Source organism: Lynx canadensis, chromosome C1 (genome assembly GCF_007474595.2).
Source record: "Lynx canadensis isolate LIC74 chromosome C1, mLynCan4.pri.v2, whole genome shotgun sequence".
NCBI lineage: Eukaryota > Metazoa > Chordata > Mammalia > Carnivora > Felidae > Lynx > Lynx canadensis.
This window is the reverse complement of record NC_044310.1, coordinates 34,472,328-34,495,415: the sequence shown is the minus strand read 5'-3', so window position 1 is coordinate 34,495,415 and position 23,088 is coordinate 34,472,328. Positions and strand designations below refer to the sequence as shown.

The window sequence follows — 23,088 nt, the reverse complement described above, 5'->3', positions numbered from 1 at the left end:
TGGAGGTTTAGACCCTTCAAACAGATAAAGAGCTGGCTGACTAACATTGAGGGATGAGATGGAAGGATTAATGAAGAAATAGACCTGGGTGACAAGAGAAGATGTGCTAGAGCAGAGGTGACTGGAGGGCATAAGGTTATAGGGGGTGGTGAGCTCTCCCTCTGAGCAGCAGCAACAGATACACAGCCATAGAAAAAAAGCAGGTAGTGGAGATGTGAAATCCAGGGTAAGTCCATAGGCTTCACTTCTCCCTGCCTCCATCCTGTCTTGTTTTTCTTCTCCCCCAATATTGATTACATTTCTTGCTTTGTAGACTGATCCCAGTTGTTTGACATGAGGAAACTGATATTAGGAGATGCCTTTTCCATCTCTTTGTCTTTGTGGGGAAAAGGATCCTGCATCATTTTGATTAAGATGCCATTGGGGTAACTATTTTTTATTCTCTTATCCTGGGTGTTCACAATACTTAAAAAAACCCCACAGCTATACATTTATGTGATGAGTTTTGAGCTCTAGCTGTGAAAATTGAGTCTTAGCCTAAAAGCCTGAAACAAGAGTATTCCCAGATTGACACTAGCTCCCCAGCCTGGCAGGTCTGCAGCAGAAGGGTGAGCAGGCTGGAACAGGCAGAGAAGGGTTTGTGTGTTTAGAGTGCTGCCACGGGCAAAGCCCTGTTAGGTGCTGAGAGAATCAGAAAGAAGGTAAGTAGACTCTGGAGGGAGAGACAAACATCAGCAAAGCTTTTAATTTGATGTACACGTACCTTGGAATAGGTTGCTGTTTTGGTCCTATCCCTGTATGTAGTGGCTAATGGGAGATCTTGGTCTGTGGGCAGCAAAACAGATCTGTTACATGAGCAGTGCAGTTCTGTTTCAGTGCTGTGGTATCTAGTATCCAGTGGTAGTATCTGGTAGTACCTGTTCCAGTGCTGTGGTATCCAGTGCTGAGTATCTAGTCCTAGGGAGGCCCTTTTAGCCAAGGTTTGGTCTAAAGTCTAAATGCTGGCAGAAGTTCTTATGTGGAGATGCTGATGTTGCTGAAAGGAAAGGAGCGTACCAAGTCCACAGTGAGGCTGGGAGGCAAAGTTGGTGAGCCAGAAGAGGAAGTGTGAAGGTGTTGTTGAATGGAATAGAAGAAACAGATGTTGCAAGCCAGGGTTCATGGGAATGGAGTGAAAGTGTTCTAAGGGGTTAAAAATGGACGTGGGGAACCTGATTAGGAGGTGTTATTTGAAAGTGATGTTAGTAGGTTAGACTAAGGCAGTGATAGTAGGGATGGAGAGAAGAAATTATGTGTTGTAGCTTTTAGATGTGCTGGGGGGAAAATGAGCTTGAGAACCATGCTTTGAAGTAGCTTGTAGCTCATTTGGATACTGGTGGGCTCCTAAGAGTCAGTGGTACTAAGAGATTTGGCAAGGGTAAAGATGGAACCTATGATTGTTGTAAATGGGGTGCTCTGAACTGAAGATCTATACTAAGGAGATCTGATAAGGTGAGTTCTGTAGTGGTGGTATAAGTAGGATCTCTTAAAAAAAATTTTTTTTAACGTTTATTTATTTTTGAGAGAGACAGAGTGTGAGTGGGGGAGGGGCAGAGAGAAAGGGAGACCAAAGCCGGAGCAGCCTCCAGGGTCTGAGCAAGCGGTCAGCACAGAGCCTGACTCAAGGCTGGAACTCACAAACTGTGAGATCATGACCTGAGCCAAAGTCGGACGCTTAACCAACTGAGCCAGTAGGATCTTTTTGATCCTTGTTTGGTCCTACCTAAGGGAGGTAGGTAGTAATGATTAGGTAATTGGATGATAACTGGAAAGAAAGCTTGGAACCTTGTTCTCCAAAAGTGTGATAGAACTGAGAGCCACGGCTTAAGAGTGTGGTGTTTGGAAATGGAGTCCAGGGACTCTGTCTGCATTGTTGACAGGTTTTTTTTTTGTTTTGTTTTGTTTTCCCCAGTGCTAGTAGCATTTGAATGAAAGGCCAACTAATAGACTGGAAGGGATTGGTAGTTAGTTGGGGATGGCGGAACTAGGGACTGAAGAATGGCATATGAAACATGCCATTTTGATCAGGTATACTTTCACTAGAAAGGTAAGTGACTAGAGAAACAAGGCCAGGGTAGGCCTTAAAAGGAAGTTCATGGTAGTTGGTTGATGTTGGTAAGGAATCCTTAGCGTGGTGCCTCAGGATCTTGTGAGAATTGACTGTGATCCTGTTCCAGATCTGTGGGCCAAAGTTAGGTCTTTCTCAAGAAGTCTTCATAGGAGAAGTATCCAGTCCTGCTTTTTGATTCATTTGGACAGAAGGAAGGTAATTTTCTGGAGAGCATAGTGTGAGTGCTCTGTGGGTAGCTGATGCCCCGATCTTGACAATATTTGTCAAGGGAGCAAGCATTGTCATGAAAGAAGACCTCTTGCTGGTTCCCTAACAGAGAGGTGCCAACTTCCTCAATAAAGTTCTGGGATGTGACATGCCAATTTTTCTCCCCTGGATTGTGGCAGCAAGGAGAATGAAGTTTCTGATGGCAAGAACCAGGAGTGGTTGGGAGATATAAAGGGCTTGTCCCAGGTGCTTGAAAGTGGGCCAACTAAGGGTTTGATGTGAGAAAGGAACTGACACCTGTGGCTCAGATTCTCACTTGGTCAGTATATCTGTGATCAGGAGGTGGTTTCATAAATGTTCTAGACTATATCTTTGTTATTCAAAGTGTGGTCTAACAGCCAGCAGCATCCTCATCATCTAGGAGCTTGTTAGAAATGCTTGTTAGAAATATCAGGCCCTAATCCAGCACTAAATACAATCTGTAATTTGACAAGAGTTTTGGATAGCTTGAAGTCTGAGAAACACTGCTCTAGTCTAAACCAATGGTTCTCAAACTTTAGCAATCAGAATTGTGATCAGAATCACCTGGAAAGCTGGCCACAGATTGCTGGCCCCACCCTCAGGGTTTCTGATCCAGAGTCTGGGGCAGAGGCCAGGAATTTGCATTTCTAATAAACTCCCAAGTGAGGGGATGCTCCCTGTGAGGGAACAGGCTTTGAGAACCACTGACCTCCCTAGCTTTTTCGTCTGTAAAATAAGACAGTGATTCCTGCCTGCCTTACAGAGATATAGGATCAAATGAGCCAATGTGTGAGAAAAGTATTCAGTTCATCGTAGGCAGGATGTCAATCTGTGTATTGCTTGCTCCATGGTCAGTGATTTTAAAAATCTGTCATGCCAGCACAACTGTTTCCCTGTCCTGGCTTCTGGCCAGCAGCAATGGTCAGAGAACAGGAAATCTGTGAAGCACCCCATGGGAATACAGTCTTCTGTGGAGAGACTAGTAGTCCCTTCAGGAGCGGGTCCTCCTGAAGCCCAGTCAGCTTCTCAGGTCTCCTACCCAAGTTGCCTACCAGAGCCTCTGTCTGGTGAGGCAGCCTGCTCCTGTCTTGATCACCTGTTATCCCAGGGTATTGGGTCTTTAGTGCAGTATTTGTGCTGATTGGGAAAATGTCCTTTGTCGAACCAAGCCTCTGATTTTATCTTGTGATACTGAGTATATTACATGACTTTCCCTCACCTTACTGGTTGATTAAATGAACAGGCATTGGGTGCATGTGTCCAAGTCCCATAATGTGTACTCTGGACCTCCAGAGTGAGGGAAACTAAGGTAGAGGTTCTTCTGATAAGAAGTAATATAGCATAATGGTTCAGAGCATAGAATGATCCAGAGCTGGACTCTGGATTTGAGCCTAGACTCCACCACCTACTAATGGTATGACTTGCCTTGGGCAAGTTAGTTGTACTTTTTATGCCTCAGTTGCCCTGTTGCCAAAAAGGGGTTAATAGCACCAATCTTGGGGTGCCTGGGTGGCTCCATCGGTTAAACATGCTACTCTTGATTGCGGCTCAGGTCATGATCTCAGGGTTTGTGAGTTCAAGCCCTGCATTGGGCTCTCTGCTGTCGGTGCAGAGCCTGCTTTGGATCCTCTTTCTCCCTCTCTGCCCCTCCGCCACTCATACTCTTTTTCTCACTCTCTCAAAAATAAACAAACATTTAAAAATTTATGAAAAAATATATATTAGCACCAGTCTCAGGACTGTTGGGAGGATGAGATATAGGTGCTTAGAACAGTGCCTGGCATGTAATAGCTATAGGAGTTAGCTCTTACGAGTAGAATTAGCACTAGTAGTATTCTTACTCATGGCTTCATTGCAAGGTATTGGGGAATAGCGGGTGGCTGGGAAGCAGGCCCTGCTTTGGGAAGCATAGAGAAAACCTTTAGGCCCTCTATGTTGATACATAGTAGGTAGAGCTTAGGCACCACCCAGAGAGACTTTTTTTTCCTCCACTGGAATGGTAAGTTAGACTTGAGACTTTCCATTTCCATGACTTCCCTTAGTGCTGCCTCTGGTGGGCCTCTCCTGCGTACAACCCCAAGATTTGCTTCAATTAATTTTATGACAAATACGTATACAGGTAGCTACAAAGAAATCGTTTGGTCGTTTGCTGCCCTAAAGGGTCAGCTTCACAGAGGCCACTAATATCTGCAGTTATTTACAATTGAGTGTGTAAAAATGCTTGAACTGGGGCTGATCCACAGTCATATAAGGTAGACACATAGATGCACACTACTGGGTGAAGATGCAGTTTTGAAAACTTTTGGTCTCTATTGTATTATGTTTTTTTTTTAAATTCAGATTTCAATAAAAGCAAATTATACATCACTCTGCACACTCCCCCCCCCCCCCCCCAATAAAGAATAGCAGTGTCTATTTTCAGCCTCTTTTCTACATTTTAATTGCTTTGGGGTCTATGGGGATAGTGAAAAGGGACATGTAGGTGAAAAATCAGCCTTTTAAAGCTCTGATTTTTTACCCTTCCTTGTCCTGAAACTTCGAGCATCAGCTCTCATCTGTCAAAGTGTAAATCAGCAATTAAAACCCAAACAGCCAAATGCCAAAGATGACCCGAAGCACAAAGCAACTGACAAACAAGTCCGGACAAATCGACGGGTAATTTATAAGCTTTGCCCTAAAATCTAATTATTTGGCAATTCGAATTTGCAGCCAGCCAGGGCTCGGCAATAAATTTAACCCGCCATAAATTATTTAGGAGCAGGCTGTGGTGTAAATCAAAACCACGAGTGTTTGTTTAAGAAATAAGCTCCTTGTGCATAAAATGTCTTTTTTTTCCCCCCAAGGGAGAAACTGTTAAGCAAACCGTGCCCTGTTCGTTGCCCAGTGCAGCCCTCACTTCCCCCTCTCAACTTCTCCTCTTCCCTGTGGCCAGGAGGTACCTTGATCCCTTGGAGGAAAGCCTGCCTTTGCATGGGATTTGTAGCCCAAAACGAAGTATTTGCATAAAACTCATGATTTTGCCACATACTGCTTTTTCTACCTCGTGGTGTGATGTTGCTTTTGGATTTATCAAACCTTTCTTTCTGTGCACATTCTGGAATTTTCTTCATAGGATAGAGGGAAGGTATAGATTAGTTGTTACCATTTCTAAATCGAAGGAATGCCAGTTCCTAGGTTGAGAGGAGGAAGCCATGAGAAATGATCTGCTGATTCCCTTATTTCAGACAGGACCATAGAAACATCAGCTCAGGCAAAGGAGAACTTGTGCTTTAAAAAAAAAAAAAAAAGGTCTGTAAGAACACTACACTATTAAAACTTCTGTCCCATTGTCAAGAAATTCCAGCAGTCCAACCTAAGTCCCTTCTGCTTACAATCCTTCTGTTGTTGTTCTATCTTCAAATACAATCTTATCACTGAGGACACTTTAGTTGAAGGGAATTTGAATATCCTGAAAGCAACCGACACATTTATTTCTTGTAATCTGCTGATTGTAGGTGTGAAATTTCATTTGAACCACTATTGCAGTTTTGTCCTGAGACAAATATTTACTTGGTGCTTCCTTTTTATGTGTCTTCCCTCCCCTTAAAAAAACAAAGAAAGGTTTGCTGTTGTCATTTTATTGAGGGAGACAGCGGATACGGTAGGTTTGAAACCATGGATACTTTCAAAAATCCAAATTCTGAGGTATCTGTCTTGAGTTGTCAAGTTGTGGCTAGTTCCCATCCACCATCAGCAGACCAGCTTTTTGAATCTATCATGCTCTACCTTTGGACAACCTAGTGGTGCAGGTAGCTTGTGGACAGTGTAGGGTGACTAGCTATTCCAGTTTTAGCTCTGAAAGTTCTGTGTTCCAGGAAACCCTTGGTCTGGACAGACAGAAAACTGAGACATTGGTGGTTTGTAGCAGTTAAGGGAGGATGGGAGGCCACTTAAAGATGAGAGACAGGAAATGCTTTGGGGTGTTCTCTGTCTGGATTTGAATCCTCACTCCACCACCTACCATGTTTGTCACCTTCAGTAGATCACATCACCTCCCTGGTCCCGTGGAGAGCTCTGCAAAAGCAGAGATCTCTGTTAGAGCCGTGTGCTTGGCTTTTATCTTGCTGTTTATCCTCCCTTTTCACATGTTACTTACCAAAAGTGGAGAGAGCAAGGTTTGCATGTGAGAACAGAGCTTGTGCTGGCGAAGCAAACCTAGGGCTCCTGGCTCCCACCCTCCCCGAGCCCCGAGCATAGCACCGTCTGCATCACTGCAGTTGCAGTGGAGCCTATGCAGCAGTGGTCCTCCAGGACTCTCTGCCCGCACAGTCCACGGTCTCTTGTAACTTGAGAGCAGCCTCTCTTCCTAGGAGACAGACCAAGCTCACTAAAGACAACCTTTCAGACTGGAAGAATCAGCTCTTGACCCTTCAGATTTTGAAAGCTGTGAGTCCTGTTCTAAGTCTTATTTCCCCATTTGGAGTCCCAGCTCTGCCCCTCACAAAGTGTGAAGCCTTGAGCAAGAGACCACTTCTTTTTTGGGCCTTAGTTTATCTGTAAAACAGGGATCATAACAATTGTTGTTAAGAGGTTTCAATGAGGTCGTTCCTGTTAAGCATTTAGCAGAGTGTCTGCCATGTAGTAAACAACAAATGGAAGGAATGAAATGATTCCATTTCCCAAGTGTCCCGAGGGTGTTGGAGCCAGCTCCTCTCTACCCCTTGCCCAGACTCCAAGCACCTCAGAGAGAGGAGCCACATCTTCTTGTATTTGTCTCTATGTCCACACCCAGCCCCTGCCTGGTAAATAGTAGGTGCTTAATAGTGTTGGTTTATGAGCTGCTGCTGCTGCTGCTGCTATGACCTATCTTCCAGGATTAATAAGGGTAAGATAAAGAAAATGTATTTGCAAGTATACTATAAATTGAAAGTCCTAATGCTCAGTATGTCCCTCTGCTAAGATACTTATCATAGTGCATTCTTCATTATTTGTTCAGTGTCTTTTCTGCTCACTAGTCTGTGCACCTCTCCAAAGCAGAGATACATCTCTCTGAATCCCACTGCAACACCTGTACAGTGCCCTGCACACAGTAGGTGCTACTCAGGTAGTTTAATTGAATGTAAATGACATACAGTTGTAAGGAATCGTGGAACTATTCTTAGGGGAAGAATAAAGGACTGGTAAATACATACTGGTTCTTTCCTTCCTGATGTTACCTCCACACAAACAGACACTCATCTACTCCTAAAAACTTTTTCCCAGGGTAATGAGGAGATGGAGGGAAAAGGAGAGGCAGGAATAACAGTGTCTTTATCAGAGCAGTTGCCTCCAGAAACTAGTACTTAGGCACATCTTCATAAGCTCCTGGGTTGGAAGTTACTAAACCTATAATTTTAGCATTCCCTTTCTGATCATTATGAGCTAAAAACTGTTGAAGTGTTTGACATGCCCCAGGTCCACTGGCTGCAGAGTCATGTCAACTTAGTAGAGATTAGAGTTCCGCTCTCCTAAATGGACTGTTGGTGCCAGTATTTTGAGGTTCTGGGCTTGGTTGGGCAATCTTGGGAGGTAAGAAGTACCTAAGTGAGAGCCTTTCTGCTGACTCCTCATGGGGTCTTCTATCTCTCAGCTTCTCTTTGCATCCTCATTGGCTTAAATGAATATGCCTGTGTGCAAGGTCATTGTTACAATAGCTGATGGTGCTGAGAAAGGGCCTGTGCAAAGTCATGTTCTGAGATTGGCTCTTGAAAGTCCCTCTTCTTGGTCTTAGGAAGAAGGCCTGGCTGATGGGCTAGTAACACTGGGCAGGTGTATTTATGATAGGTCCAATCCACCAAGTCCCTGGCCCCCAGACATTTCAGGGATCTACTCTTCTTTTTGCTTGGAGCCTAGACTGGCTTGTTCCTCCTATCTGGGAGGGTGATCCTGAGTGTGAGCACAGGTTGGCTCCATTTCCCTAGGGGCAAGGAAGCCAGCAGCAGGACAGTTTGAAGACAGAGGTGCAGTGGGGAAACCCAAAGGCTAAGTTTTCAGAGAATCTACTGGGGATGCTGACTTGGTGCTAGTCAAAGCAGGAGCTGAAGCGCTTACTATTTTATAATAAATACTAATGAAATTCTAGATCTATAATAACATTTCAGATATCTGAAACAAACCATGGGCTTGTAAAAAAGTGGAAAGAGATCAACTTTAAGCCATAAATTCTTGGTAATAGAGGGTTTTTTTTCTATTTATGTTTGATAGATATTTTTGTTTCCAGAGGAATGTCAACTCCTAATTTCATAATGTATCATGGGCTTAAGAAAATTGAATTTAATAAAAGCCAGAGATGAATGGCATCCTTAAAGGTCCCAACACTTGTCTTTATTAGCAGGACAAACTGCAGGTCTCCAAACACTGCTTCTCTCCAAATGAAAGTTTAAATGAAAAGTACAGTTGTGTCACAGGTTAAATTTCATTGTGGGCCCAGCTAACATTGTTAGTGAGGAGCTAGCTGTATTTGTTTCTTTAGACACCAGGGCAGCCAAACTCACCAGGCTGTGGAGCCCCTGTTGGGGAAGTGCTGCTCCCACACAGTGGGAGGATAGATCAGAAATTCGGGTGTCAGATGAGCCCCACCTCAGAGTTAGCACTTGGAAATCTTTGATTTCTTATTTTTCAGGGGGACCAATGTGTATTTTGCTTGTATGTGTGCCTCAGTTTTATTTTTCAGCACGAAATTCTCTACCATCTCTGCTTAGTAGTGCTTTGTGAGGAATGAGAGAGGCCCAGGGAATTGGGATGAGTACCCACCTCTTTTCGAGTTGGGAGGAAAGATACCACCTAATCTGAGCAGCAGCTAGGGCCTCCTTGCTGTGCCCCCTCTGCCTCAGCCTTGCTGCCCTTCCTATCTCCAGGGGCTCCTGTTAGCTTCCCCATCTTTGGGGATCAGCGCGGGGAGACCAGGCAAGCAGAACCTTTGAATTTCTCTGTTATGAAATCTGACTGCCTTGATTTGGTCTTCAGTCCTGTTTTTATGTGTTGGATAAAAATAGATGCTTTAAAAACAAGCATGGTGGTATTAAGTGTGTTTGAGGAAGAGGCTACCTGGCTGCCCTGGGATATCAAGGAGATCGGCCATTTCTTCCATCTTCCATCTCATCCTTGTCCTGCATGCAGTCAGGTGTCCACAGCTTCTGTGCTGCTCCTCCAGGCTGTCCCCGGAGAGAACCAGTTTGCCTTGATTTTAGTGATATGAGAAAGGTCCCCTCCAAAACTGGGGACCTGGGGTAGGGATGCTGCTGGAGCCGACAGCTGGGGCCACGGAGGGGGCAAAGCTCCCCTTCTCTCTCTGCAGTGGAGGTCTTTCCAACATGCTAATTTTACTCGGAGGATTTTGCTTTTTATTTATTTTTTTTATTATTTCCTATTTGTCTCTTCCAGATGTTTTCAGGGCAGTTTTTTTGTGTTGTAAACTAATTCCATTCATGTTTTAAAAATTTATGAAAGCGCTAATAAAAATGTCAAAGTGGTAAAAATGTTAGCTTTTCCTCTGCTTTGATTAAATTTTGCAAACTGTTTTTGAATATTAAAAAGCAATAATTTTTTTTATTCTCTCTCCTCGCTTTCCCTCTTCTCTCTGGTGCGTGTGTGCTCTCCTGCCCTCTCCCCCCTCTGGTGCATTCCTCCCTTCCCAGGAGCGATGTATGAGGCGTGCTGCACAGCCAGCGTTCTGCAAGCCTGTTTGCACACCAGGACCTTGGTGCTGTGCATCTCTATTAAATAACGGAGACAAATTAATCTTAGAGACACCAAACAAATTGTCACTCCTCCTCCTTCTCTTCCATTACGTTCCAGTGGACTGGGAAGGGCTGGCTAAGTGATTGGGGGGAGCAGGCTGGGGGAGGGTGTACTGCCTGAAAGAAAGGTGGGAGGCACTAGCTCCTATTACTCTTACTCAGTTTTCTTCTTCTCTTTAGTATCCCCTTTGGCTTTATTTATTATTTATCTTTTCTTTTTTTTTTTTTTTTTTTAATGAATGAAGAAACTCATCGGTTCTGCTTAAATTTAAATGTAGAGGGCTGTGATTGGTCTTGTGGCTGGAGATCCAGGCCCATCCAGGGCAGAGGCCTGGGCAAGGGGGAGGAGTGGGGCTACTTTCATGGGCTCCAGTGAACAGGCTTCTGGCAGAGAACCAGTTGGGGAAACTGGGGCAGCTTATACTACTGTCTTCTTTCCCCTTTCCAGAGACAGTAGGGATGGGGCATGTGTCTAGTCCTGGCCACCTGTGAGGGTGTTAACAGTGGGAAGGTTAGAATAAGAACTGAGCTGGCACCATTACACTGTCTTGGGTCTGGCCTGGCAGGAGCTAATGAGTCCAAAACATTCCCTCATTCTTGACTCTGAGTTATGAAATGGTTGGTTAAAAAAACGTATTCTTTTTTTTTTCTGTATCTTTGCCATTCCAGGAAATTATCGAGTTCCCCATCCTGAAGCTAAATGGTCGAACCATGGAGATTGAGTCTACCTTTCACATGTATGTCCAGCCCGTAGTCCATCCACAGCTTACTCCCTTCTGTACAGAGGTAAGGGCCCTGGAGCTGGGCAGCAGGGGCTGCTGGGGCGGGAGCTTATGGGTCACTGGTGCTCTGTACATGCCGCTTAGGGACAGCTTAAGTTTTATCAGTGGCTAAGGCAGGTGCATATTGGATTCAGCAGTTTTTATAAAGTCTGCCACTCCACTTGCACAACTGTGGTCATTGGGGACCCAAGGAGGGCACAATCTATCCCAGCTTCCCTAATATTTTCTCTTCCTTATCATCCCTACTCCTCCTGGTGTTGAGGCATTTGGAGTGGTATGCCACTCTAGGGTGGTGCTTTTGGGATTCAACTTTTTTTTTTTAATTTTTAAATTATTTTAGTGTTTCTTTTACTTTTGAGAGAGAGAGAGAGAGAGAGAGAGCAAGCAAAGAGGGGCAGAGAGAGAGGGAGACACAGTATCCAAAGCAGGCTCCAGGCTCTGAGCTGTTAGCACAGAGCCCAACACGGGGCTCAAACTCACGAACTATGAGATCACGTCCTGAGCCAAAGTGGGTGCTTAACTGACTGAGCCACGCAGGCGCCCCTTGGGATTCAGCTTCTTTTCAGTTCCATTTCCGTTGGGGCTGCTTGACAAGATGTGAAGATTTCAGCTTCTTGGAGGGAGAGGTTGTATTCAGGCTGTCTTAGCTTTCTGGTGATGCTTTTCTGTCCTTGAGCAAAGTGGTCCTGTGTGAAGTGTTGGTTTAGTGGGAAGCAAAACTGTATCATCAAGGAAAGAGAAGGGCAGTCCAAGTGGGGTATGAGGACAGCCTGGACAAGGCTGAAATATTCTTATCCTTATCCTTACCCTATGCTGGGGTTGTACTCCACCACCTTGCCAGCAGGTTAGTATTTGCCCCATTTTACAGATTGTGAAACTGGGACTAACTGAGATCTTGATGCTTGATGCAGCTCAGAAGAGCTGCTAGGAGCAGAGAGGAGGTACCCCTGAAGGATTCTCATTCTCCGGCCTGTATGGAGAAGCCTTCTGTGGCTGCTTTCCTCTGTGATGTGTTGTGTTATAAACTCTGTGGTAGCCACAGGCTGTGGTGGAATCATGGGCCAAGTATGTATGGCAGCAGAAGGTAACGGGAAAACATGAGTGTTCCTGGAATCTTTTTAAGGATTTGGGGGCTGGTGTATATTCGAGACTTTGTGCCTTCTTTTAGAGATCTACTTGCTAAGTATGAGTGAAACATGAGGAAAGGAGTTCTTAAGTGATCCCAAAACAATCGTCTTGGTGTGGAGAATGCTGGGAAAGGGCCTGCCTGCCACTGGTGGGAAGGCCGCATGGGCTCTGAGGCTGACTCAGCCCAGATACAAAGTCTGAGGGTCGCTCCTGGGCTTGATGCCAGTGTTTGCCGCCCAACCCAGGTGGGCCTTTTGGTGCAGGTATCCATCTGCCAAGGTGTCTAGTCTCTCATGCCTTTTGTTGTTTCCAGTAATGATGTTGAGATTCTTACTCCCTCTGGGATCTATATACCCGCCCCCACAACCCTTGCCCCTGGGAATTACCTGTACCACCAGGGGGCGCTAATCTGTTCTTTTTGCCCCTTTTGGAAAAAATCAAATTTTAATGATGGCAAAAATCCCATTCCATATGGGAAGGGAAGACTTTCCTAAAACAAGCCAGTTACCTGAGCCTCCACTAGCCTGAAAGTGCAGTGTCCTCTTGTCCTTCTCTTCCTCCTCTCTGTGTGCAGATTGCCCCTTGGGGGCTTCAGCTGCAGCTAGGCTGCCTGGTGCAGTGGGGCAGGCCCAAATTTGAGAAAGGTTGCTGGCTGTTTAGGGATGGAACAGCACTGCAGAAGCTCATCTCTGGGCAGGAGTGGATGCTTGAGAGTAATGGGAAAAGGGATCTTTTGGAATCAGGACTGCTACTGCTTCTTTGGGGAGGTATGGAAGGAGGGATTGTGATGGGAGATATTTTTCTTTTTTCTAGAAAGTTTCACCCCAAGACACAAATACGTAATTTGGAGGGCAGGAAGCACGGTGGGTTGGGACTGTTGTTCTGAAGCCTTATCTGAAAGTGAAGATATGGCTGTGCTGTGGCAACAAGTGTGCCATTTCACCTCAGGCCTCCAGAGCCCCCAATTCTCCCTGACCTGGTCCCTGCCTTTTTGTCCAGCCTCACATCTCCCTGCTTCACACCCCCTCACTTCCCTCACCCAAGGTTACCCCCTCACAGTGTGCCTCTGCACATGATGCTCCTCCTGCCTGTATGCTGCTCCCACTCTCCACCCACCCCCCCTTCTTGTCCTCTAGGACTTTGCTCAGGGTCACCTTCTCTGGGGAGCCTCCCCTGAGCCCCTGGCTGATCCCACTACACAAAGCGCTGATCAGATGCATTAAACTGTATATACTTATCTGTCTCCCCACTAGATTGTGAGTTCCTTGAGGGCAAGAACCAGATCTGATCCATCTCCGTCCCATCATTAGGGCCTGGTGCCAAGTAAACACTTGACACATGTTCCTTAAATGAATGAATATTATTAAAGAGCTATTCAGCCACACCTTTCTCCCTGCCACCCCTGACCCCAAGTAAGTGTACTGCTGACTCTCTTTTGAGTAAGTGAAGTCTTCTTTGGAAAACCTCAGATGATCCAAATGTTGCTCTGTCTCCATACCAGATGGAGTTGTAATGTAGAGAGAGGCATGGACAAAGGATGGGAGCCCTCATTGTGGGGTCTAATCCAGCATGGCAGTAGCTGCCTTTGGGGTAGAGATAGAGATCATCATAATCAGAGGGAATTTTTTCCTTAGTAAGTGTGAGGAACAACTCAAAACCTGTGGATTGTGCCTCAGCAGTTCCTCTAGTAGGATTTTCTCTTGTGCACAAGAAGTTCTTAAGAACCCTGGTCTGTGTGCATGTGTGTGTGCATGCATGCATGCCTGTGACACGTGAGTACACATATGAGCACATGCTTGTGTGGGGGGAGAGACAGGCTCGGCAGGAAGAGGCATTCTGCCTTGAGTGGGTCTGTAGCCCATATATAGACACTCTTACTGCTCTGTGTAATGGACATGTTATTAGCCTGCTTGAGATTCTTTCTTAGTACCCGTTGATAGTCTGCCTGGAGACTTATTTCTGATAGAGACAGGATGAGACATGTTTCATTCCTTCCCAAGCCCTTTCCCTACCACCTCTAAAATCTGCTCCAGCTCATCAGATCTCTGCCTCTAGCAGCTGGGCTGCTGCACAGTCCCTGACCATGTGTAGTCTTTTTTGTTGTTGTTGTCATTGTCTTGAAAAAAAAAAAAAAAAAAAAAAACTAGAAAAAATACCCATTTTGCTAAATGCCAGTAAAGGGCTTTGTCTTGCACCTGTACTTATAAAGGCTGAGATTTATTGGTCTCTTTGTCTGAGGAGAAAGAGTGGGTCTGATTATCAGATTGCACACCAGAGACAAGTGCTTATGTAATCAACAAACTGTCTTGGTGTCAGAATACGATTGTGTTGGAGATAAACTGTGAAAGGAGAAAGGCTGGATGCTGACATTCTATTGGCACTGAGTGGCCTGGGCTGCTTCCTGTAGTTGCCAGTGTTTATGATGAAGCCAGCTTGTTCCTGGACAAAGCCCTTGTGTGGGTAGGGGATCTCAGTAACCAGTCATGTTATCAGTCAGGGTCAAAAGCCCTCGCCTTGTGGTTTCCGAGTCTGGAGAAGCGGGAGTTAATCTGTAATCCCTCGGTGAAAGGAGCCACAGAGCACACATTAATTCTTCCTCTCACCTCTCCAGCTTTAAGTGGTTAAGGTCTCTGAGCTCTGTTTAGCCTGTGAGCCCTGGTTCTCAGCTTAATAATACTTGGCTTTGCTCTAGTACCTTTCATTGTGAGGATGTGAAAGCTTTTTACAAATATATATTAACCCAAGTGAGATTGGGTTTAAACTGCAGCAGGAAGGATTTAAGTTATGCCTAAGGTAGAACTTTCCAATATTTATTTTTATTAAATTGGCTCTTTCCCTCATGGCTTCTCGTGTAGGTCTTAGAGATGTCTTATAGGTTGTCAGGTGCCTGGACTAATGTTCCTAATTCCAGTCTCTTCATCTAGTGCCTTGGTAGAGCTAATAAGATGTAGTCCATCCTTGGAAGCATTAATACAGAGGAGTGAGGCCTCCTCCTGGAAGGATGCCTCTAGCTGAACCAATAGCTCAAGCCTCTGTGTCTCTGGGGGTGAGTTCATGCCCTTTAGGAATTCAGCTGTAAGCCATGTCTTGCTGAACCACAAATGCTCTAGAAACACGTAGAGAGGGAGCTGAGCTCACTAGGCCCCCCTCAGGCTGATGATTCTAGGACTACTGACCACTGGATAGGAGTGTGAGAAAGCCCCAGGACCCTGGAGCCCTACCCACTACCACCAGGGTTGAAGAGGCGGGCCTAGCCTATAGAAGGAGATCCTGGAGAACAGTGCCCTGGTTTTCCTTTATAGTATAGTGATTTTCTCTCTCCGCATTAGTGATTTTCCTGGGCCCAGAGCAGGTGCTTGTAGAGTACATAGATGCTGACCTAAGTCCCATTTTCCAAGGAGGGAGGGCTCTTGGCAAGGGTACCCATTGGTTTCTTCTGCAAGTCCTTCTGGAAGCCCTTCAGTATTCACCTCATCTGAGTGACCCTTGGTAGGAGTCAGAAGTCGTAGACCTAACCTTGTCCCAGAAGACTCAGACTAGACATGAGACTGGCACACAGACCCCAGAGCTTTCCAAGAAGTAAGAGTGGCTGTAGGTTTTCCAGGATAGTCCTGACCCTAAGTCCCAGCTCCAAGCTTGAGGATGTGACTTGGCTCTGGAAGAACCAAGCAGGAGAGAAGCTGGACCAGAAAGAAGAGCAGTGGATGCATGGGTGCTAGTCAGTCATCTGGATGTTGGACCTGGAGTTGGCAACAAGCCTACTCTGGGCTCTGGCCCCTGTGTGCCTGAGGCAAAACACAGGGCAACTGCCTGCTGAATGTGTGGCTCTGGGTGCTGGCTGGACTGGGAAGAGGAGGGGCTGCCAAGAAGAACACAGATTCCATGAGGGCAGGGTTTTCATGTTTTTCCTCATGGCTGGATTCCTAGTTCTTAGAATGGAGTCTGGCACATTGTAGGCTGTCCATGAATAGCTGTTGACTAAATAAATGGAGGAGTCTTGGCACTCTAAGATGAAAGCTGCTGACCCAGAGCTCTTCCTCACCCTAACCCTCCACTCCCACCCCTCAGTAGACCAACTCTTCTTCTCTTTGGCTCAGGCCCTCCCTCTGCTGGGCAGTTCTTTGGTCTCCCAAGCAAGGAAAGGGTGTGGAGGTGCCAGCCGGGTGGGCATGCTGTGGGTTAAAGCCTTGCGAAACAACAGTGTAGTTAATCTTTCTAATTTATTTTCCTTTTAGACCATGGGAAGTCTGTAGGCAGCAGCTGTTACCCAATTAAAATACAGATTAATATAAAAACAGTTTCTGGAATATAAAATAGAGTGGCTGTGTCCTTACACTTCCTTAAAATACCACCTAATAATGACTTGATGAACTACAGAAACCCACCTAGAGGAACTCAGCGTTCTTAAAATGAAAATTTCTTCCCTAAAAGGTGTGTATTACCATTCCATGTAAGTCGCTACGAGAAAATAACCTTCCCTCTTAGAGCCAGCGGTTCCTGTGATTTGGGTATTTGATATTCATTAAATGTAATTATAGTTTAATTGGAGTTTAATCCCCCCCCCCCAACACTTACAAAAAAAAAAAAAAAAAAAAGTTCCCAAGCAAGCCTGAGATGCTGCTCTCTGTGGAAGTAGCCAGGGGCACATTGGGCATGGTGATTTCCTGCTGGATCCAAGTCTATGGATAGGGGCCTCCTGCCTCAGATCCCCGAGGCAGTCTGTCCTAGTCTGTGTCCGAGGGATATTTTCACTTCCAAACAATGCAAAGCAACAAGCTTGTTTGAAGCTAGGCCTGACCTGGGTGTAGCATAGGCCCGTGAGTCAGAAATTCTCTAGAGCAGATTCATACATTAGGCCTTTTCATCTGCATTAAGTTAAAGGTGTCTATTTCTTACTTGCCTAGTTGGTGTTGAGGGCCCAGGTATTTAGGGTGAAGGGTAGATGCCTGTGGGGCTCCCCTGGCTCTTCACTGATGTTACAGGGGGAAATGCTGGACATCAGAACCCAAGTATGTCTGTCCTGTGCAAGTATTCTCCAAGTTCTCTGGGAACTTCTGTGAAGCTTGGAGGTGAATTGACTTTAGATTGTAATTTGTAGGGAGTTATTGAGCCTATTGAATACAAAAGATACATAAAATCAGGTTTTTTTCAAAGTAAAAGCTGAAATAGGTATGAAACACACCCTGTGGTCAGTATGTAGGTGTGTATCCCCCTCTCAGGGCAGGGGGAATTCACCTTGTATCCTGGGACTTTATTCCCAAGGCTTCTGTCAGATTCTGAGCCTAAAGCAGTGCACACCAGAATCTTTTACAGTAGAAGGAGAAAAACAGAAAGAAAAGGATCCAGTCCAGTTTTGAAACCCTGTGCCCTCCGGTTCCACCTATTGGCTATTTCTCTTTCCTTTCAGCTCACCGGGATTATTCAAGCTATGGTGGATGGTCAGCCAAGCCTGCAGCAAGTACTGGAGGTAGGTTAAATGACCTTTAATTCCTGACCTCTGACCCTTTCTTGCTGCCTTTCTCTCCCTCCCCTCCTGAGAATGTAGCCGTGTAATTTGACTATGATTATGGCTTGATTAGAATAACATTTGCTGTCACATCAGTGACATGCTGTTGAGAGTATTGAACCATTGATCTGTCATCTCCAGCTGTTCCCATCAGGGTTACTGGCAAGATGTCCGAGTGCTGCCCTGAGATCCTCACAGGGCTCCCCACCCCCTCCTGGTCCCTGGCCCTCTGCTGGGCGGCATTGGCAGCCTGTGCTGGGCGGGTCAGGGAGTGGGGGGGGCTGAGCTGTGGCACTGCAGGACTAGCCCTGGGGACTGGAGGTGTTTTTGTTTAGCTTTAGTGTGGGCTTCCTGTGGCATGTGAGCACTTCATTAACTCACCCAGAACTCCCCATCGATGGCTTTTGTTTGCTGTCAGCTCCTCCAGGAGGTACGGCTGGGCCCGCCTGCCCCACTGCAGCTTGCCGCTGGATGCGTTGTGCCTGTCAGGGGTGCAGAGGCTGCACTGGGTAATGATTCCTAATCGGAATAATTACAACAATTGCCTATGTGAGGGAAATCAAATTAAAGGCTTTAGAACCCTTGGCAGAGACCACACTTCTAGGATGTTCTCCTCGGGGAGCTGGAAAAGGTTAAGATGCTGCTTCTTGTGCTCCAGCCTGAGGGAATAAAGAAGGGCTATGCTTGGCCTCAGCTAGTCTCCCACCCCTTCTGGCCTGGGGGTTTTCACCAAGGGAGAAGGTCCCCCTCCCGCTCCCTCCTCTCTAGAGGGAGGGGAGAAGAGAAAAAGCCTGTGGATCTCATTTGGTGCTTTATTTATCTTTAAGACCAATAAACCCAAAGCTTAGCCCCTATCAAAGCACAAGAGAAAGCAGAGTGTTGGGGGGATAGCAGGGCACATCTGCATTGGAGGTAGGCAGCCTAGAGGAAGTTGGATGGTGGCAGGGAGAGGGAGGAAGATCTCTTTATTTAGCCAAGAGATTCTGCCCCATGGGAAAGAGAAATGCAGACTGAATTTCCTGGGGCTCCTCAGGATGGAGTCAGATTTAGGCTCACCTAGTGGCAGGTGTGCTCTCTATTCCTGGGAGTGTATAAGCCTAGGCTCTGTGACTGGTCAAGCTCTGGGTAGAGTCAGCATTAGGGTACCTGCAATACATTGGGAGAAGATAAGATGAGCTCTGAGGTGTCCCCCAGCCCCACTGACCCTCTTTTTTTCAGGAGAGATTAACTCCTATGATTGAGGGGGCCCTTTAGCATGGATTGCACCCTGTAAGACCGGATTCAAGGAGAAAAAGGGGACCCATCCTTTCCTATGTCCCAGCCAGGGCCTAGCATGTGACGGAGGCCAGAGAGCAGGCAGCTTTTTTTCTTGGAATGTCTCTGGCCAGGATCCTAAAAGGAAGATGTCTGCTGTAGGCCAGCACCAAACTAGGGCTGTTGAAATTACGGGATTTTTTTTCTTCAGTGGTGCTGGTTGCCAGGGACCTGTGGTCTTCAGGAGGCTTCCTCCTGCTAACCCCAGGCCAGCCTGGAGCAGGGTGCTCAGAGGATTCTGAGTCTCACCCAGGAAGCTACTTCAGCACACTGTGTGGGTAAAGAGGGAAGATTCCGGGCATCAGCCTGAATAGGGAGTCTCTGGCAAGGAGACTAGAATAGGCTCTGCTTTGTCCCATTAGCCCTGAGTTGGTCATACAGCTAAAAAGCTAACTTCTTGTCCTAACCAAGTCCCTGAGCAGGTGGCCAGCTAGATGTTTGCCTGACTAATTTGGTCCAAGTAGGACTCAAGCTAGACCTTCTGTAGCTGGGAGGGCTAGCCCAGCTGATTGGGGGTTTTCTCAGTGGTTCCTCTAGCTCTTTATCCATTCAAGCATAGGGGGAAGGAAAAGGGCAGACTTTATTCCAAATGTAGTATCTCTTCCCTGGACAGGCTCACAGTGGAATGTTTTCACTAAATATCTATCACATGAGTGAATGGCCTACGTCCTAAGCTTCTGAAGGACCCCCTGTGAGTATTAAGTGCTTCTCATGGGGAAGGCTTGGTCTTGCTGAGCATTGGCTCCTGACAGTCCTGTCTTGCTCTTATCTAAGAGCACTGTGCAGGAGTTGGGGCATTGGAGAGCCCCCCTGGAAGATGGGGCACTTCCCTTGGGGATTTAAGGCCAGTGAGCTGGAGCAAGGTTAGCTGACATAGGGAGCTCCAGGTTTGCCTTACCTCTTCTGTAAAGTCTTGGGAAAGGGTATACAAGTGTGCATGTTCATCTGTGCAAGTGGGCCATAGTGGCTGGGGAGACAAGCCATTCAGCAGTGGAAGGTCCAGAATGTAGCTTGCTGCAGAGACTCTTGGCCCGAGAGGGATTCTCTGGTGTACAGACTGTGAAGAGCGTCAGCACAGTCTGGCTCAGGGAGCAGCTCTGACCTCCTGGGAGTGGGACTGCTCTAGCCGTGGAACCACATAGGATCCTTGGCCCTACTCAAAGACTGTGTCAGTGTGGACCAGGCCTCCAGGATCTCTGAGATGTCTGGGGAGCCAGCCTATACCTGCTAGAAGTCATCTTACTTCAAGATTTCCATGGAATCTCCATTACTTGCTGGAGTCTTCACAGTCTGGTTTAACCTAGCCCCCAGCCTCATTTCCTGTCCCTTCTTTCTACACACTGTAGACATTGATCACACTATTCCCTACTCATATTTCAGTAAATCAGTAGGTATCTTGTGAGAAGGTACTGCAGTAGATTAGGGATTAAGACTGTGAATAAGACAAATAAGAGTCCCTGCCTTCATGGTGCTTACAGTCTGGTGGGAAGGGCAGACATTAAGCACATAATTGCTTCTCAAATACAAAATGATTGTGCGTGTGCCTTTGCCTCTGCCTGTAGCATCTTTTCCTGTGTTCCATCCTGTCAAGCAAACCCAACCACAGAATCCTAAGTTCAGTTGTCTTCTTTGTGAAGCCTTCCTTTCTGACTCTTTACCCTGTAAAAGATAGAGCTAGCCACTTCGTCCTCTTGGTCCTATAGCATTCTGTTCACTTCTCCATGGTTGCATCTATTGTATTGTATTATGATGATCTGCCTTTCTTGCCTTCTCAGCCTACTGTCTATTTTGTGGTAGGCACTTAATACCTTATTACATTTAATTCTCAAAACAACCCTGTAAGGTTAGTCATCTGCCTCGTTTTATAGATGAAGGAAACTGAAGTTCAGAGAGATTAAATGACTTTTAAATGACTTCCCATCAGTGACACAGCCAGGATATGGAAGAGTCAGGGTTAGAACCCAGATGTGTCTGACTTTCAATTCTATGTTTCTAGCTTCTTTGCCTTTAAAAACTAATCCTTCTGCATGAGTGGAGCAATGGTGATCTGCTATACTCTCACCCCATGCCTGGGATCTTCTGAAAAATAGGCAATATTTCATGAATTCTTTATGATAATTCTCTCATTATATACTGATTTTAATGTTTGTACTTGCAGTGTGAGTGCAAATAATAAAACTGATCAAAGGGATGAAGGGAAAGAAATACTTATAGCATGTTTAGGAACAGTTTTTATCTCTGTCTAGGAATTGAGCTCAGCCTTCAATAGAGTCCACCGAATTTGAATTTGAATCCTCAACCAGGAGAGGAGAAACATGAAGTCTGGGGCCAGTTTATGAGCTTTTAGTAACTAAAGCAGGCAGTGCAATCCCAGAGATCAAGAAGGGGTTCCAGCCCAGCAAGGGAGCTTTTTTTGCTAGACTCACGGTGAAGATTAACTTTACTTTCACTGGGGGGAATCACCAAATTCATAAATGTGGTTAATAAACGTTTGGTAGGAGGATGAAATGAGTGAGTGAATGAAGAAACCTGTGGATTGGAGTCCCTCCTTGAGGCCTCCTTCCAGCCTGTTCTCATGGCCCAGGGCAACCTGTGTCTGTGCTAGGCTCTGCTTTTGAGGACCAGCCTACTGGGATATGTCCTTATTCTGTCTGGGGCAGGCAGTGGAACAGTGGAGAGACTCCCTCCTCCCCTGACTCGGGCTTGTGGATCTTCCTGCAGGGATTGTCCTCCCTGTGCCCCCACAGCCCTGAGCCAAGGCTAAGAGCAGAGCCATGGCTGGATAAGATTACAGATTTTTCCTGCTCTGATTACAAGCAGCTTATCTGCGTTTCACTGTTGTGGCTCTTCACAGACTCAGGAAGAAAAAAAAGAGGGAAATCTCATCTGTTCTTGTTGTGTACTTTTCAGAGGGTCGATGAGTGGATGGCGAAGGAAGGCCTCTTAGATCCAAACGTCAAGTCAATTTTTGTCACCTGTGGAGACTGGGACTTGAAAGTCATGTGAGTACAAGAAGGACTACTTTGCTGTCAGGGCTTGGAATCTGTGGGGCCAGGTCTTCCTTTCACAGGCTTACACATCCAAGCCTACAGGGCAGCTGAGTTAGGGAGTGTCTGGATCTTGGGGGCTGCCAGGGTGGGAAGAGGGCTGGGAGCCCTGCCTTCTGCCTCTGGAACAAGGAATAGTAGACAAGTCAAGGACCCTACTGGGATTGCTGTTGTCAGGGCCTTCTGGCCTTTGCCAGGTCCCACTGCTCAGGACAGCCCTTCCAGTTGTGGGGTTACTTATTGTCCTGGAAGGAAGGAAGGAAGGAAGGAAGGAAGGAAGGAAGGAAGGAAGGAAAGGAGAGGAGAGGAAGGGGTTAAAAGAAGATTCTTTTTTTTTTTTTTTTTTTTTTTTTTTTTTTTTTTTTTGAGAGAGAGAGAGAGAGAGAGAGAATATGAATCTTAAGCAGGCCTTAGGCCCAGCATGGAGCCCAATGTGGGGCTCAATCTCACAACCATGAGATCATGACCTGAGCTGAAATCAAGAATTAGGTGCTTAACTGACTGAGCCATCAAGGTGCCCCAGATCCTTTTTTTTTTTTAAACCAAATATATAGCATTTACTACTCTTAGTGCTTTAGAAATAGTAACTCATTAATAAACGCTGGTACTTTTATTCCTGTTTTATGGATAAGAAAATTAAGGCACAGAGTGGTTAAGTAACTTACCCAAGAACACACAGAGCCAGGATTCAAACCCAGGCAACCTGACTCCAGGGTCCTTTCTCTTAGCCATTATGCCATCCTACCCTTTTATCTGAAATACAAAGCCCTGATGATTCAACTGAGGGCCCAGTGGTGGAATGAGAGAGGGCTGCTTATAGGGAGCTCCCCAAGTCCCCAGCCTCCTTGTCCCTCCTTTGTCCCCACTGCTTTTTCTCCTTTGTCTCTCGGTCCTGCCCTGGTTATAGAAGACAGAACTGGTTCCTTTGCCAGGTTGACACTTTTGCCTCTTGTCTATCCTTATGGATACCTGGCTTCAGACAGCCCCCAGGGAACTAAAGCGGGGTGGAGGTGGTGGGGGCACTGTTTGCTGAGGATTGATAGAATCGATACCTCTGTGTTCTTTGTGACCGAAGGCAATAGCAAGCATTCTGGGTGTGTGTGTGTGTGTGTGTGTGTGTGTGTGTGTGCGTGCGCGCGCGCATGTGTGTGTACGCGTGTGCACACAAGCTTCGTGCATAGGGTGGGGTATTGGTGGGGGGTGGGGAATAGTGGCT

General features: G+C 46.2%; 1 protein-coding gene across 6 annotated transcripts in view; it reads left to right on the top strand.

Annotated features, from left to right (window-relative positions):
- Window positions 1-23,088, top strand: part of ERI3 (ERI1 exoribonuclease family member 3) — a 127,241-nt gene that overhangs the window by 22,219 nt on the left and 81,934 nt on the right. For all 6 annotated transcript variants that reach the window (XM_030324774.2, XM_030324777.1, XM_030324776.1 and 3 more), the window contains 3 exons: window positions 10,765-10,881; window positions 17,413-17,472; window positions 21,736-21,827. In XM_030324774.2, coding sequence (XP_030180634.1) covers window positions 10,765-10,881; window positions 17,413-17,472; window positions 21,736-21,827 — 269 coding nt within the window. The remainder of the gene's footprint in view (window positions 1-10,764; window positions 10,882-17,412; window positions 17,473-21,735; window positions 21,828-23,088) is intronic.